Source organism: Lethenteron reissneri, chromosome 33, assembly GCF_015708825.2.
Source record: "Lethenteron reissneri isolate LAM-NWPU_2019-01 chromosome 33, ASM1570882v1, whole genome shotgun sequence".
Lineage (NCBI taxonomy): Eukaryota > Metazoa > Chordata > Hyperoartia > Petromyzontiformes > Petromyzontidae > Lethenteron > Lethenteron reissneri.
In genome coordinates, this window is record NC_083811.1 from 8,657,757 (window position 1) to 8,673,371 (window position 15,615).

The 15,615-nt window shown below is 42.1% G+C and overlaps 1 protein-coding gene across 1 annotated transcript in view; it reads left to right on the plus strand.

Annotated features, from left to right (window-relative positions):
- The first annotated feature begins 990 nt into the window (after window positions 1–990).
- Window positions 991–15,615, plus strand: part of LOC133350309 (phosphatidylserine synthase 2-like) — a 30,882-nt gene continuing 16,257 nt past the window's right edge. Inside the window, exons 1-4 of the mRNA XM_061564513.1 lie at window positions 991–1,323; window positions 5,525–5,626; window positions 8,912–8,994; window positions 14,048–14,115. Of these exons, the coding sequence (XP_061420497.1) occupies window positions 1,130–1,323; window positions 5,525–5,626; window positions 8,912–8,994; window positions 14,048–14,115 (447 nt within the window). The 5' untranslated portion in view covers window positions 991–1,129. The remainder of the gene's footprint in view (window positions 1,324–5,524; window positions 5,627–8,911; window positions 8,995–14,047; window positions 14,116–15,615) is intronic.

Here is a 15,615-nt window from a genome sequence, read left to right on the forward strand (position 1 = left end):
GGTAAATAGCGGTAATTTTTTGGTGCGCAGGTGTCTGTTAGGTTTAGAATTGTGTAAAGAGGAGAGATGGCTGCAGGTGAAGGAGTATGTATGTTAGCAGATAAGAGATGCATGATAGAAGACCCAAGGAGCAATATCGGCTCGAGTCTGTTATAATAAGGGTGAGTGTATATCTGTGTATAAATATACATGCCACGATGTGTATGTGTAAGAGTGATTTATTTTGCATTATGTTGTGTAAATAAAAGCCATTTGAAGTTAAGTCTTGCGTCCGTCCACCTGTCATTCCAAAATAAATGAGTAATGTATTCAATATGGAGGGCTCCAGTTGGAAGTGCCCAAGAGCCTTATCTCTAAACAAAGCCATTGCTTTGTTACATGGGATCCCATCATTTAAATGGAATGCTCGTGCCAAAAATATATGGTACTGCAGCTGCATTAAAAATATTAGATTGACCGATGAGACCCAGAAAATCGAAACAGGTCCAGAGTTTGCTTTCTTAAAGAAATACTACATTATAATATTGATTGCTAAAGCCATAGGCTGATGGGATTTTAAAAAAAATGTATTCATATGTGGATAGATGATTGCTTATGTGCGCTTTCAACTCAACAGCTCACTCATCAGCTGATCCATCTCATTTCACAACAATTCACCACGCAGACATTTCACGTTCGATTCCTAATTTTTTTTATTTACACATATCCCCGACAACCACATTGCTGTTGAGCGTCACATCCAACCGAAACAAATTCGCATTTAATTAAATTAATCCGATCAAAGCACAGCAAATAATCAGCCGAGACACCCAACAGCAACACACACACACGCGTGTAACTTGACTCATCACATCCCCACCACGATCCGATTCCTCTCGACTCCACTAAGAATCGATTATTCTCACCACCGCACCACGACGTGCAGTCGAATCGGCGCGCTAATCGATCCAGCCCGTAATCGACACACGCACATGAAAGTGTGGTGGAATCGATTCCGCAGGTGGCGCGTGTGTGAGCAGTCAGCCCCCGGGGTCGTCTCGGCACCACCACCGCCGCCGCCGCCGCCGTGTCCGTGTCGCCACCTCGCGTCTCTTCTCTCATTGCGTCCCTCCCCTCCCCCTCGCTTGACATGGAGGGAGCCCCCCGCAGGCGCCAGGCGAGGAGGGAGCACGCCGAGGCGGTGGGGAACGGCAGCTGCCCCCCTCCGGGTGGGGAGAGCGGGCGAGTCGGGGGCGCCCCGGGGCCTGCCGGCTCGTCGGGGTCCCGGTGCCGCCGCTCGACAGAGTCCGAGGTCTACGACGATGGCACCAACACGTTCTTCTGGTGCGTGCACGTCTCTGTGTGTGTGTAGGGGGCTGTGTGTGTGTAGGGGGCTGTGTGTGTGTAGGGGCTGTGTGTTTGTAGGGGCTGTGTGTGTAGGGGGCTGTGTGTGTGTGTGTAGGGGGCTGTGTGTGTGTGTGTAGGGGGCTGTGTGTGTGTGTAGGGGGCTGTGTGTGTGTAGGAGGTGCATTGTGTAGGGGGCTGTGGGTGTAGAGGGGGGTTGTGTGTCAGTAGGGGGCTGTGTGTGTGTAGGGGGCTGTGTGTGTGTAGGAGGTGCATTGTGTAGGGAGCTGTGTGTGTGGAGGGGGGTGCATTGTGTAGGGGGCTGTGTGTGTGTGGAGAGGGGGTGGGGTTCAGGGCGTGCATTGTTTAGGGGGCTGTGTGTGTATGGGGGGCTGCTGCTGTGTGCGGGGGGCTGGCTGTGTGAGTGGGGTGGGGACACGTGTGGGATATTTGTGTGTGTGGAGGTGGTAGTAGGTTTATGGGAGCTGCTGGGGGGTATGGAGGGCTGTCAGAGTTAGTGGGGGGCAGTGGATGTTTGGGGGTGCGTATCGGGCTGTATATATGGGTGGTGTGTGGATGTATGGTATATGGGTTACTGTTAATGGGGTTTTCTGAGGGTATGTGTTGAATGTGTATGGCGTGTTTAGCGGGCGGTTCACATAGAACTGTGTGTCATGCTGTGTGCCAATATCGTATGCAATGTGTATTGTAGCCTGTAGAGTTTTCTTGAAAGAGCTGCGTGTGTGGACATGACATCTGTTAGGGGTGTATAGGCAGCTGCTCGGTTACGTTGCCAGCAGAGGGCAGTGTAGCAAACTCTATTGTACTGTACTACGCTCCGACATCCATGCTCCCCGAATATCAGTGGCGAGTGAACTGGAATTATCAGTGGTGCTCTCCTTCCTAATGGGCTGGGCATCGCTGCTGAGTGAATGACAACGCTCACGGCTGCCCTGCCATGCCTCGGTGTGTGGACACTGCTACTGTACGCATGTGTCTGCTTTGTGACCTTGCATGCTGTGTCATTCCATTGCACCACGTGGCGCGTGGTGCCGATAATCGCACACCACTCTGTGGACCCTCTCTTTCGTAAGAGTCCGTGGTTAGATTCCTGTGCCAATTTTTTTCATGTATAAAATACTCGCACTGGAGAATTTACACATTGAGTTTCTCCTAATCAAATTAGCACCAACGTAATGATAACAAAAACAATGTATTGGCCGTGTATGCATCCTGCTGCACGCTTTATCCCCATAACCAAGCTGCACCGACACACGTGGTGGAATTTGGTACCAAAACAGCCCCATGACCGACATGGCTTGGGGGAGGCCTTCATACATTGGTGAATTGTGACTGGCTGGAATTAATTGATGTGCTTTGTGCAATCGACTTCTACCAAATTAGTTCGAATACATTCCATTAATTTCAAGCACACGAGGAATAATTCATGCAATACTGTACTGTATGCCTTGTTTTTAAATACAGCTTTGCCAGGTTAGATTTGAAGATATTAACTATTATCTCAATCTGGCCTGGGCCTCCTCAATCTAAAATAATTCCCATGTGCATTTGTGTCAACACCAGCACTGATGAGGCATTGGTGGCTCCATGTGCTTCATCCCCAGGTGTGATATGCTGGCCTTAATAGGTGCTCGCAAAATGTCTTTCTCCAATAGTCTTAAGATTTAAAAAAAAAATGTGGACTAGGAGATGGCAGTACAGCAATGGATTCTTGAATCTATCTGTGCATAGAATTAAGTGATATGCGGGGGGGGGGGCGGTTTCACCAGGTACTCCAGATTCTGCTTATATAAACTAGTTAATCGAATTGGCCAAATATCCTAATTAGTGACCCTCCTGAACAATAGAGCTCTGAAACTCCGTAACGTATTCATCAGTAAATAAAGAACATTATGTTTGGACGTATGTTGAAATTTCCCACACAGCTGACTACAATATAGTACAAGTAAAAGTGCTTTTATATATTGCTTGCAATTCTAAATAGGGCTTAATAGGAATCTTTGTGTGAACATTTTAATACAAATTCGTTGGTATTTGTCACATTGATAGCAGTGTCAGTGACACTTTGTATGGATGGAGGGTCAGCATCTGCTGCAGTGGGTGAGAGGTCGCTGGGGCAGATTATAGGAGGACATAACTGCAGCAGCTGTTAGGCAATTGTGCATCAAGATTGAGCATTGTCACTCAAGGCAAGACGGAGACAAACTAATGGCCATGTGATTTTGACAGGCAGCAGCCATTATAGCTGCTTCCAAATATAATTTGATCCTCCACTATCCATGCTTCTGAAATCAATGCCAGTTAGGTAGCGTATAGCTCTGCTGCCAGCGAAATAATTCCTAAGGCTATAAAACCAGTCCTAATCCGATCATGTTATTGCTAAAAGCTACCAATGGCATCTTCTCCCATTAACTCAAACCATGTCCAAAACTACTCATGGCATGAGCCCAGTTACACTTTGCCGATCCCCCGGTTTTGTTGCTCGCAAGTAGCTTGTGTTCTGTATTGGGCTCTTGTGTAACAACAAAAAACTGTGCTCATGGCATCTTCTTTAGCATAATGGGGAGTTGAACAGCAACATTTATAAATTCATTTGATGTTAGTAAATTAGCCAGTGGATGGCTTCATGAGTAACCTGGTGAATATCTGAAGTGCTAGCCTGTGACTGGTCAAAGCAGGCAGTAGTGCTATTATGTGGTCCCTGGCTTGATATTGATGACCAACAATCGCACTGGAAACTATTCTTAATTGTCCATTGTGTTCTTGACCTGGCACCAAGAGTCTATAAAGTTTAAGTCATTAGGTTTGCTGCTTGATCTAAGTGATTAAAACAATCAGCTCATCCATAAACCCACACCACCAGTGTGGTGAAATATTGTCAAATAAAACCCCCCTTTATCCACACAGCGTGGGTAGGCCCTTCTCCACCATTGAATTGGCTAAGGGGTTAATTGACCAAAGGGTAATTTAAATGTACGTGTTCACGGTGTGCATTTTCCACAATGTACAGGACAGTATACTCTCGTATGAATAAAACATATTTTTTGTGCTGGATGAACAATTTATTTATCCACTTTTTGTTTGCCACCGAATCCTATTTTCACATAACATCGAAAGTTCGGGTTTATAAACCCTTGGCAAAATGTCATGGAAAGTTCACCTGAAGTTCACTGGCAAGTGATTGCGTCTTCACTTTGGGAGTGTTATAGAGTTCACGGCTTGCCACGTGCGTGGTTTGCGACCAACCCCCTTGGTAAAACAACTGAGAAAGGAACTTCAACCTCGTGCCTTTTACGTCAATTAGGTGAGGGGTCGTGTCATTTTAAATGCCTTTTTATGGTATCAAAGCTCATTCTTGAGTTAAAAATAGCCAATTCATGTTTTGAATATTAAGTCTCATTCTGTTGGCCAGTGGAGTTAAATGAGTGTTTTGATGTTTTCTAAATGATGTCTGAAATCAAACAAATCCCCTCTCTACTGACCCGACCCATGCTTGACATCTGTGAAAAAGAGCTTCATTGCTCATCGGATTCTTCCAGTCTAAATAAAGATTCTGATTCTGACTTTCTCCTCTGCTGATTCTATAAATGTTTACCATCTTTTTAAAATGTACATATTGAACTTGCCTCTTTCATTCTAGACTAAAAACTAAGACTACCGTTTCATAACCGGGATCGCAGTTTGATTCATGAATCTGTTATATATAGTTATTTGCTGTTTTATTTTCATTTCCTCATGCGGTGTCTCGTACTTTATTGTTCCATTGCCTTGTAACGTTTGCATGCATCTTAAGGAATTGGTTGTCTGTAAAAGTTTATTGTGTGTGGAAGGAACCAGGAGTACCTGGGAAAAAGCCATGCATACAGAGGGATTACACTGCAAGTCAAGCGCAAATGGGGTCGCGATTCCATTTCCCATGCGGCCATCTCATGGCCACCTCACGACCCATCAGCAGATTTTTCAGTTTAACAAATCTACATATATCGCCAACCCTTGTCTTCTCTAAAAAATGTTGGCTTACAGGCTCAAGATTGCGCTGCAATAAATCGTGTTGATTATGTAATGTTAATGCATACATCTTTTTTTTAGCACATTGTAAAGTCTGTAAATACTTGTGTACTGCTGCTGTTCTTGTTGATTTAACAGTGATTGTGTGTGCGCGCGTGTTGCCTTTCAACAGGAGAGCACACACTCTCACCGTGCTGTTCGTTCTCATCTGCACGCTGGTCTATGTCACCCTCATAGAGGAGACCCCGCAAGACACAAACTACAACACCAAACGGTAACAGTTGATTTGTGTGTGGGCACATGCATCTGTTCGTATTCCTTAATTTTAGAAAAATGTGCTCTAAGCAGAAATAAGTCAGCCTGGCTATTTCTGTATCCAGCATGTGTCTGCATCTGTCTGAATGCACGCTGCTCTTTAGTTTCCTCCAGTGTGTGCCAATACAAGTTGGCCTGGCTCATTTTTGCCTCGGTTGCATACTGATAGTGTGCCTCTGTGTATGTGGGGTGGGCAGAAATGTGGTGTGCTGGTTAGTGAAATGCGCTACAAACATGGTGATCTGAATACAATTTCCAGCCACTTCTAACTCGGTTGCAAATATAGGAACCGTTCCTGGGCATTCCCTTGGCTTTCAGCCTTAACTGAGTAAGTAGCTGGTGTGTTATGTAAACATCAGCGTTGGGGAGACAAAGGCGTGGTACTGGTCACACCACCACCCCCTTTCTGCGCCATTCCAGCCTTCATAGGTACTAGCAAATAGCATTTGCCCCAACAGTCAGCATAGGCTGCACAGGGGTTCTTTTGTATATTTGGAATGCTTATGTGGGTGAGTGAGTGTAAGGGTGTATGAGTGTGTGTTGGACAAAGTATTGTAATTCAAACTTTGCAAAAAAACAGATGCCGTGCGTGGCTTCTGGTATCTGTAACTGTTATGCTCTTTCTCAAGGTCATCTCAGTCTTATATGAATGAGTGTTCCGTGCTGTTTTGAGCTTCTAATTTGAAGAAGTCTACATTGGCTTTGGGTGCCTGGTTCCCCCACTTAGCTTTTGTGTCACCGTTTGCCCAATAGACGCTCGCCAGCAACGTATCCCAGCATTGCAACATAGCTGCCCAAGGATAGCAGAGGAAGAGCAACCTTTTCATGCTGTCACATCTATGAGCTGGCAGGCATTACACGTCATAACAGTACTTTACAATAGCAGTCCTTTGTGTCCAGAAGTCAGGGCAGCTTGAGCAGCTACTGTGAGTCATTCATAGTGAGAAACAGCTGCTATATATTGGCTCAGCCATGTCTGGATTTACCTTGCACGATATTTTTTCCTAAGCATCGTACAGTTGTAACACTTTATGTCAAATGATGAGAAACTCATGAGACAGAAGAAGTGCATGCAGCATGGAAACAGACAAGAGTAATATCACGTGCAAAAGATGACTTCGAGACTGCAAGAGGCACAAATGTTACCATTTTATCGGCCTTGCCATCATCTTTTGCGCGTCACATGACATCACCACACCGTGTGTCTATGCACACAGCCCTGTCCTTGATAACCAAATCTGTCAAAATTGTGGCCATTTAATGAGGAAGCTTCATGACAATTAAACAACTGTTTTGGTTTCATCATTTTTTGGATTCACTACAGTTTTCACAACTTTGATGCTTTTGGGTTGGTGGTCTTGAATAAGGCTGTGTGAATATACACGCAGTATGGTGATATCACATGACATGTAAGACGTGATGGAAAGACTGAACGTTTGTCACAAGTCTGCCTTTTTTATTTATATTTTTTGTTTACGTAAAGGTAATTTTTAATGAATAAAATAGCAAAAATTTAAACAAAAATCAGACTCCTGCACTTTTATAATCGACACGACCATGCTGAGAATAGGCAGGAAAGATGTATTATTCGTTTCATCCCTGCTACAGCTCAATGGAGAGTGATACATGCTCCAGATCATGAGATTAAAGAGATAATACATTTGATACAATCAGAAATCATCTTCTTGGTTCTTTCGGTAAAGTCACGTAGAAGGGAAGTAATAAAATAATAAAAACAAAACACAATAAAATAATTCTCACGACGTTTTGGCCACAACGCAAGCAGCCGTCCTCAGGTGAAAACCAGGTCTGTATTATTTTATTACTTCCCTTCTACGTGGCTTTACCGAAAGAACCAAGAAGATGAATCCCTGCAGTCACGAAAGCTTTAAATAGAAATCAGAAAGCAATTGAAGTAAATTCCTGAAAAAAAGATTTTCATTGTGTTTCCATGTTTTTTATTGTGTTTACTCATTTCATAATAATCATGGGTACATTTTATCTTATACAATTCGTTTTTGCGATGACATTTACCAAGGTCACAGTGAAAGATCACATCATCGTACAGATGGAGACAATTGCAGGGTTCACTGCACACAGCCCTGCTTCTCAGTTAGATGTAAAACTAATGTCAAGGGGACAATGGCTGATGAAATATGAATGAGCTGCCGTGAGGTTTAGTGAGGCCGAGATGTTGGGGGAAAAAGACATGAGGCAAAAAAAATTGAAGACACTACTTGGCAACTTGAAGGAGGTAAATAGAAAAATATGGCTTAAGGACCCAACGGGATTTTGGAAGTTTGAGCAAAAGAGCCGTCATTGGGCAGAGGAGTGGAGAGAGATACAGAGCCAGGGTCATAGTAATTGTTTTATACATGGTGGGGGGAAGTACGGCAAAACACCACCTTACTCCAGCAGTAACTGAATTAATTTCAGCATTTCCACAGCCCTTCGTCGAGACATTGCATGGTGATGGCCTCACCACGCCATGTCGGTCGTGGAGGTTGTTTTGACCATACTTCACCACGCTGGTCAGTGCGGGTTGGTGAAGGGGGATGCCCAGGACCAGTTCAGATCACTGATGTTGGTCCTGTTCTTCACTGATGACACTGACGTTAGCCCTCCCCCGCCCCCCTTATCAGCAAATTGTAAACTGTTGTGTGTTCACTAAATTTGGGGTGATGTGATATGTATTGTCTCTGCGTGTTTGCTGGGAGATGACGTCCCTGGCCTAGCCTGGGAGGAATGTTTCCAACTGAAACACTTTGGAGGCATTCTCAAGCATACAGATAAATAAGAATGTTATTTTCACGATAAATGTGAACTTTCAAAAGTTGATGTTAATTGGGTCTAGTGTCTGCTACAATGTCATAATACTTATAGATTATTCAACGTTAACTCAAGTGATAGTGATGATTTACAAATTAAACTCTTAGCTGGCTTAAATGTTTCACTACTAAAGCACAGGTGTATTAAAATCTGAAATCACAAAGATGTTCATAATCTCATCCCAGCATTATTAAGAGGATATGCTTGGGGTGTATTGATACATCGATTCATCAGTTTCTGCAATGTTGATTCTTAAGTTCACAATACATTCATTGCATTGCATGCCTAGGTATTGATTGTTTGATACTTACTTGAGATGTATGAATATGAATAATGTTCCCCAAAATTAAGCTTTAAATTTTTTTTGCAAAAAACAAGTGAGTTAATTAACTTGGGACTGATGCTTGACTTGCAGGGGCATAATAGCCAGCATCCTGGTGTTCCTGTGCTTTGGGGTGACGCAAACAAAGGATGGACCCTTCACTCGACCTCATCCAGGTAACTACACCTCTGTGTTTTTTACTGTTTCATTAAAATAGTGCAACCAGAAAAGGTGGCCCATTTTACTTATCTCCAGCTCATTGCAGTTCCAATCGAGCCTGGTTACAGTTACGTTTTCTGCGAGATGGCTGGGTTTCGTCATTCAACGAGTGCGTAATCGCCGAGCCATGCGATAGCGTCCTCGGTGGTCATGTTTAGTTGTCGTAGACCTCCGTTGAACTTGATCACTGGACAGTTATCGACAATATGCAACATTGTTTGTATAGTGCCACAGCTGTAGTGTGGGTTGTCAAGAAGACCCCAACTGTGGAGGTTGGCTGCACAAAGGCCTTACTTACCCTGTCTGGAACCTGCTCAGCAAGGGCCACTGACAGTGGCTGAAGGTCACAGTGCTGGGTTGAAGAAGCTGATGTGCAGGATTGGAATCTGGGCAGAGGCCTCTCATTTAAACCAAGTTTTCAGGGTTTGTGAGATGATGTTTAGCCTGGTGGTCAGCAATGACGTTGTGCATACTGGCATGTGAAAAATTGGACTTTCACTTCATTTGGCTACAGGTGACCGCCGCACCTACGACCCAAGTGGTTCCTGGACGACTCTCGAACGTCGAACCCTTATTTCCCATAGGGTGCAATGCTATAAATTGGGGTTCCGTTTCTGGAAATCCATTACATACCATTAAAAATACCAAAATTTACCACGGAAATAAATTAAAATAACCCTCACAAACATTTATTGTAACTTAACATAACTTCTACAAACATTTTTTTTAAGTAAAAACAAACACTTATATTTGAACATTCTTAAGTACTTTTCTGCACGTGCATCACATTTCCTCTTCTCAGACATAGCTAAAGGCAAAAAAAAATCTACATTTTAAGAAAAATTGCAAATTTTATAAAAATTACAAATTTTATTAAAAAATTCCAATTTCTTGCATCAAACCCTCCTTGGGCACAGCGCGCAGGGTCACACTGCACTTGGAGATTTCCAAATAGATTCTTTGTCTGTGACATTATGGCATTTGCACACCAGGAATAATATTTGCAAAAAGACAATATCTTTACTGAAAAGTACAAATGCATTTTAATTATTTTACCTAAGACCAGGTAACAAGAAGCCATTGATACCAGAAATCTCTTTTGTAAGGGAAACCTAGGTAAAATATATATTGCAAAAGCAAGGGTTCTCCTGCAACAACTTTAACAGAGATAGACATCTTCTTGGTTCTTTCGGTAAAGTCACGTAGAAGGGAAATAATAAAATAATAAAAATGAAACATAAAATACAATTCTCACGACGTTTCGGCCACAACGCAAGCAGCCGTCCTCAGGTGAAGAACAGGTCTGTCGGAAAGTCTGTCGGAAAGACAGACCTGTTCTTCACCTGAGGACGGCTGCTTGAGTTGTGGCCGAAACGTCGTGAGAATTGTATTTTATTATGTTTTATTTGTATTATTTCCCTTCTACGTGACTTTACCAAAGAACCAAGAAGATGAATCCCTGCAGTCACGAAAGCTTTAAATCGAAATTTAGAGATAGACATATTAACAGTAAATGGTATGACAGTATATCATTCTAGAGTGCTATCATTTTTAAAAAAATTGCCTGAAACATTGTAGCAAAGAGCAGACGCCATGGCGTAACAAAATAATGTACGCTGCTTAGGATACCAAATGTACTCAATTGAGCTGAGAAGTAACATCATTGGTACATCGATTTTGTGGACCAGGAATACAATTGAGCATGTAGTAAATCATGGGTTCTTGTTTGACCATATTATTATATGGTCAAACAACTCCCTGTGACTAACTAGGCATGAAGATTGTTGGTAGACCTTCATCCAGCATTGAATTGTGACAGACGGTTGTAACCTAACTATACTGTACATTTAGACTAATGAACAATAAACACTAAACATTACAAACATGCAGACAACGGTCACGTGATTTCCCTCTTGCCCCTCTGTTAACATGCTTACATAATGCGTGTGACATTACAGCAGGGAGTGATGCTGATAAGTGTGACTTTGATCAAGGCAGGACTGGGAGGAACTGTGGCAGCCTATCGCATGTAAACACTCCACTAGATATGCCTTGGGAATAATGGAATGGTTTATTCATGCACCTGTCCCATTTGCTCTTCACACATTAAAGCCTAAAGGGGTACCGTTGTATGAAAAGTTAACTGCTGGGTCCTGGCTGAAATCCAGCCCATGTCCATCTGAATAATTTTCTAAGATCAACGTTTCCTTTAGTGCACATGGACCTGATGTTATTTTCAATATATGAGTAAATATAATTAATAGCCATTTTAAAATCCACTGCTGGATGAAGGTCTCCCCCACACCATGTCAGTCACGGGGGTTGAGTCACCATACTTTACCATGATGAGTCATCCGGATTCGTGAAAGAGACACCCAAAACCGATTCCGAATTCACTCGCCACTGATGTTAGCTGTGGCGGTGAATCCAACTCTTGGTGTCGGCGCGCAGTGCACTAACCACTGTGCCACCGCTCCAGCTTAGTCGATGTAGAGTATAACGCGTTACATTTAGAATATTTGAAGGTCAACTTCCATAAACACATTGGAAGATTAAAGCGAGTATGAAAACTGAAAGCTGGTTTTGTATTTGAAGAGTACTGTACAACATGAAAGAGCGACTGTTGATACATGCACACGCATTATACGTCAAGGTAGGCAGTTCATCCAGTTATGTGAGCTGTGTTTGTACCCTTGACTGATTTGCCACAATTCATTACTCAGCTCATCAAACAACATAAAATTACATGGAGCACCTGTTAACATATTTAAAGTAAAAAAAAACATTCAGCTGTGCTTATTTATATTAATTGAATCGTGAAGTCGTGCATCTGTTTAACTCATAATAAGCGTTTGCTAATTTCACAAGGACACTTGAACTGGCATATTTGACAGTGCAGGGGGGATGGGCGTCTGTGCCTTTGCAATCATGACGCAATCTTCTTTCTCATAAATTATAAAATGGATGTTTTGTCAAGGCCTGGGAATTGCTGTCTGATTGATTGCAATGCGATATTTGGCCGTGTATAATTCATCGTAAATTGTGCACCCAATCCAGCACAGCAACAGCATAGCCAGTAAATAAAGAGACCCTTTGTAATGCACAGAAATTGTCGTGAAAGTCAACATTGCTTGTGCAGTATTTGTTTGGGTGATCATGTTGCTTGGTTGAGGGCTCTTTTCGAATAATTTAATTACATTTTTCACGTGTTCTCTATTGTAATTCTTCCAGCGTATTATCTTAACAAATGAATATTCCTCTAATTGTAAAATCTGTCTGTTTTGCATTGTTCTCTAATTTGCACGTATTCGTGTTAATTTCACTTCACTGGAATTACTAATATTTTTTGTATACATTTTAGAAAATGCTGTTCGTGTAAACTAATGTCCAAGTAATAAATACTTTGGATGAAGTGGCGGTACAGAGGATATAGTGAATAATACAAGGGTATACATTTATAACAAACAAAACCATTTTAATTACATTTTATAAACTGTACATTTCAAAAACACTTTTTACATGGCAACTTAGAGATCCAATCTTGTTTTCTTGACCACTGTGCAGACTTCCATAAAATAGAATATGTTGTAAAACATTGTTTCACTCGAGTAATTTTCATAGGTTAGAGTTTATTTATTGCTAGGCTTTAAAATGTCACAAGAATGCTTATAAACAGCAGCATCCGCTAATGTGGTTTGTGGAAAGGGATGAGAGTCTTGGCAGGACCTAATGCCATAAATAGTCATCCATTTATTCTGCCTCTGCACATATTGTGGGCACATATGTCGGATGGGCAACAACAGGAAAAGTAAAAGTCTGTTGTTTGGAAAAATAGAAAGACCTGGGAAGAGAGGAAGACCGAAAAGAGAATGGCATGACGACTTAAGAGTTTGGTGGCAAAAAGCTGTGGCACTACTTGAGCATATTGGCACAGGGCAGGAATGTGGAAATGTGCAGTGGACACCTACAGTCTGTATGCCCATGGATTGTGATGATGTACGGATTTATATCAACCCTTACAAAAAGAACTCAGCCTCTAATTCATTGCCATTTATATCTCAAACTTATTTAATTTTGTAAATATGCTGTATCATTCAACATATCCTGCATCTTTGTTTGGATAAGAAACACAGATCTAGTGATGGCATGTCTTTACAAAACGGGGAGTACAATTGAGGGCACATGATGGGGATGGCAGCACGATTATAGCCACTGGAGCAAGACATTATGGTTACAGTTTAACACGTAGGCTTTCGCGACCAATATTTTTCATAATCAACGTTTTTGGGTTTAGATCGCGTTATTTATAAATGTGTCGTAACCCTCCACCACCCGACACGGCCAATCAGTAAAAAAGTGTCACGTTGACAAAAGACAATTAGTTCACTGCTTTAGCCCACCGGTGTGTTGAAGTGTGAAACCACAACAATTTACAATTTGAGTACGACGTTTCGCTGGTAATTGCATCCAGCATCATCGGGCAATTCGCCAGAATGGTGAGGCTCTGCTGTCTCCCGTTCTTATATAGAGCAGCAGCAAGGTGACGTCATCATTAACTCATCTTTGCACCTGATGAGTTAATGATGACGTCACCCTGCTGCGGCTCTATATAAGAACGGGAGACACGGCAGAGCCTCACCATTCTGGCGAATTGCCCGATGATGCTGGATGCAATTACCAGCGAAACGTCGTACTCAAATTGTAAATTGTTGTGGTTTCACACTTCAACACACCGGTGGGCTAAAGCAGTGAACTAATTGTCTTTTGTCAACGTGACACTTTTTTACTGATTGGCCGTGTCAGGTGGTGGAGGGTTACGACACATTTATAAATGACGCGATCTAAACCCAAAAACGTTGATTATGAATTATGGTTACAGTTGGCACAAACATAGAAACACCTTCATCTGGCAGTGGAAGGATATTTGCTGCTGCTGCTGCTGCTGCTGCTGTTGTTGTTGATGATGATACTGATGATGGTCGTTATTGATGATGTTTGTGTCCATGGCAGCGTACTGGAGATTCTGGCTTTGTGTCAGCGTCGTCTATGAACTTTGTCTCATCTTCATCCTCTTTCAGGTAATCTCATACTTCACCAAGATGGAGCAGTTAGCAAATGTAGACCCATATCCCACATTTGCTGCTTCTGCCAAACCATTATCAGAAATGGTAAAGTGTTAGTTCCCATTGCATTTGCAATGCACCTCGCACATTACAAACATATGCATTTGTGGGGAGGGTCATCTCGTGCATGACAGCTACAAAGGCTTTGTCAATCTGCTTTCCTGCAGGGTGCTACTGTCCACCTGCACACCGGTCAATAATAACAATGTGCAGTGATATCTGCGTAATTTGTATTCATGAAAACAGTCAGTTGTAATCACTTCTATGGCTCCAAGATGCGCCTCAGGTTACACATGAAAATTGTGATAAATGCATTCGCCACCCTGAAAAGCATATTTGGCTCAAAAGTTTAATGTGCGACTGTGTGCAATGCACTGTGTCCCTGAGTGTTCGTTATAAGATGCCCATCATTGGGGCCCAAATATACAATAAACACCTACGGCATCTGACTGTGAGCCCCTGCCGACAGTAAGTTTAAACATATATATGTTACATGGATGATCTTGTTTAGCCAGTTTCCGGGCTTTTTACAAGGGAGATCAATGGTGCGTAAGCACAGCAGCAACAAGACAAAGACATAAATATTGCAGAGAACTAGTACAGGTTCCTGTAGGAATATTTTGAAACTTACAAATGAGGTATTTAAACAAGCTCGGGGCCCATAAGAGATTAAGAGGCCCTGGATATATGATGAAATTGGTTTGCGCCAAGACGAACTGAGATTCTTAAAATATTTTTAAAAAGTTCGTAATTATAATAACACCATTAAAATTATTGTAATTTTAATTAGCCTATTCACTAAGAATCAGAATATTTATACTGGAGGAATCCGATGAGATGTAAAGCTCTTTTCACAGATGTCCAGTTGGGTCCCCATACAGCTTTGGTATACTGTAATTAATTATATTATGTAGCTTGTCCATCATATAATGTTTATAGTCTTGAGAAATACTGAGAAGGTTATTTTTTCACGAACTCCAATGGGCAAGCACTGGTTTCAGCCCACGCCTTTATTATTTCAATAATGACACCGAGTCTCAGGGTAAGGCTTACTGGTTAGAGCTTAACTCTGATGTTACGGTGACTGCTCATAATGACCGCTCATAATGACGCTCTTCCCAAAAAACGACAAATGCACACGGTTTAAAAGCATGGCAGGCACTTAAGGGTGAATACTGCCTACATTGGTTTATTGATGCTATTGATCCTTTGTTGTGTTCATCCAAACGTAAGGTCTAAAAAATTAGTGCTACGAGCTTGCTTTTGAAAAATGACAGCGAAAAGCCTGATTGAACGCGTGCATTTACTACCACTTACACGTTTGTCAGAAGACCAATGTTTACTTGTGGAAGTTTTTTGTGGCCAAACTCTTATCAACATTTGTTGATTATTTTTGTTTTCTAAATTGCATTTATGCTATCAACTAATGTATTTTCTGTGCAGACATCGATGACT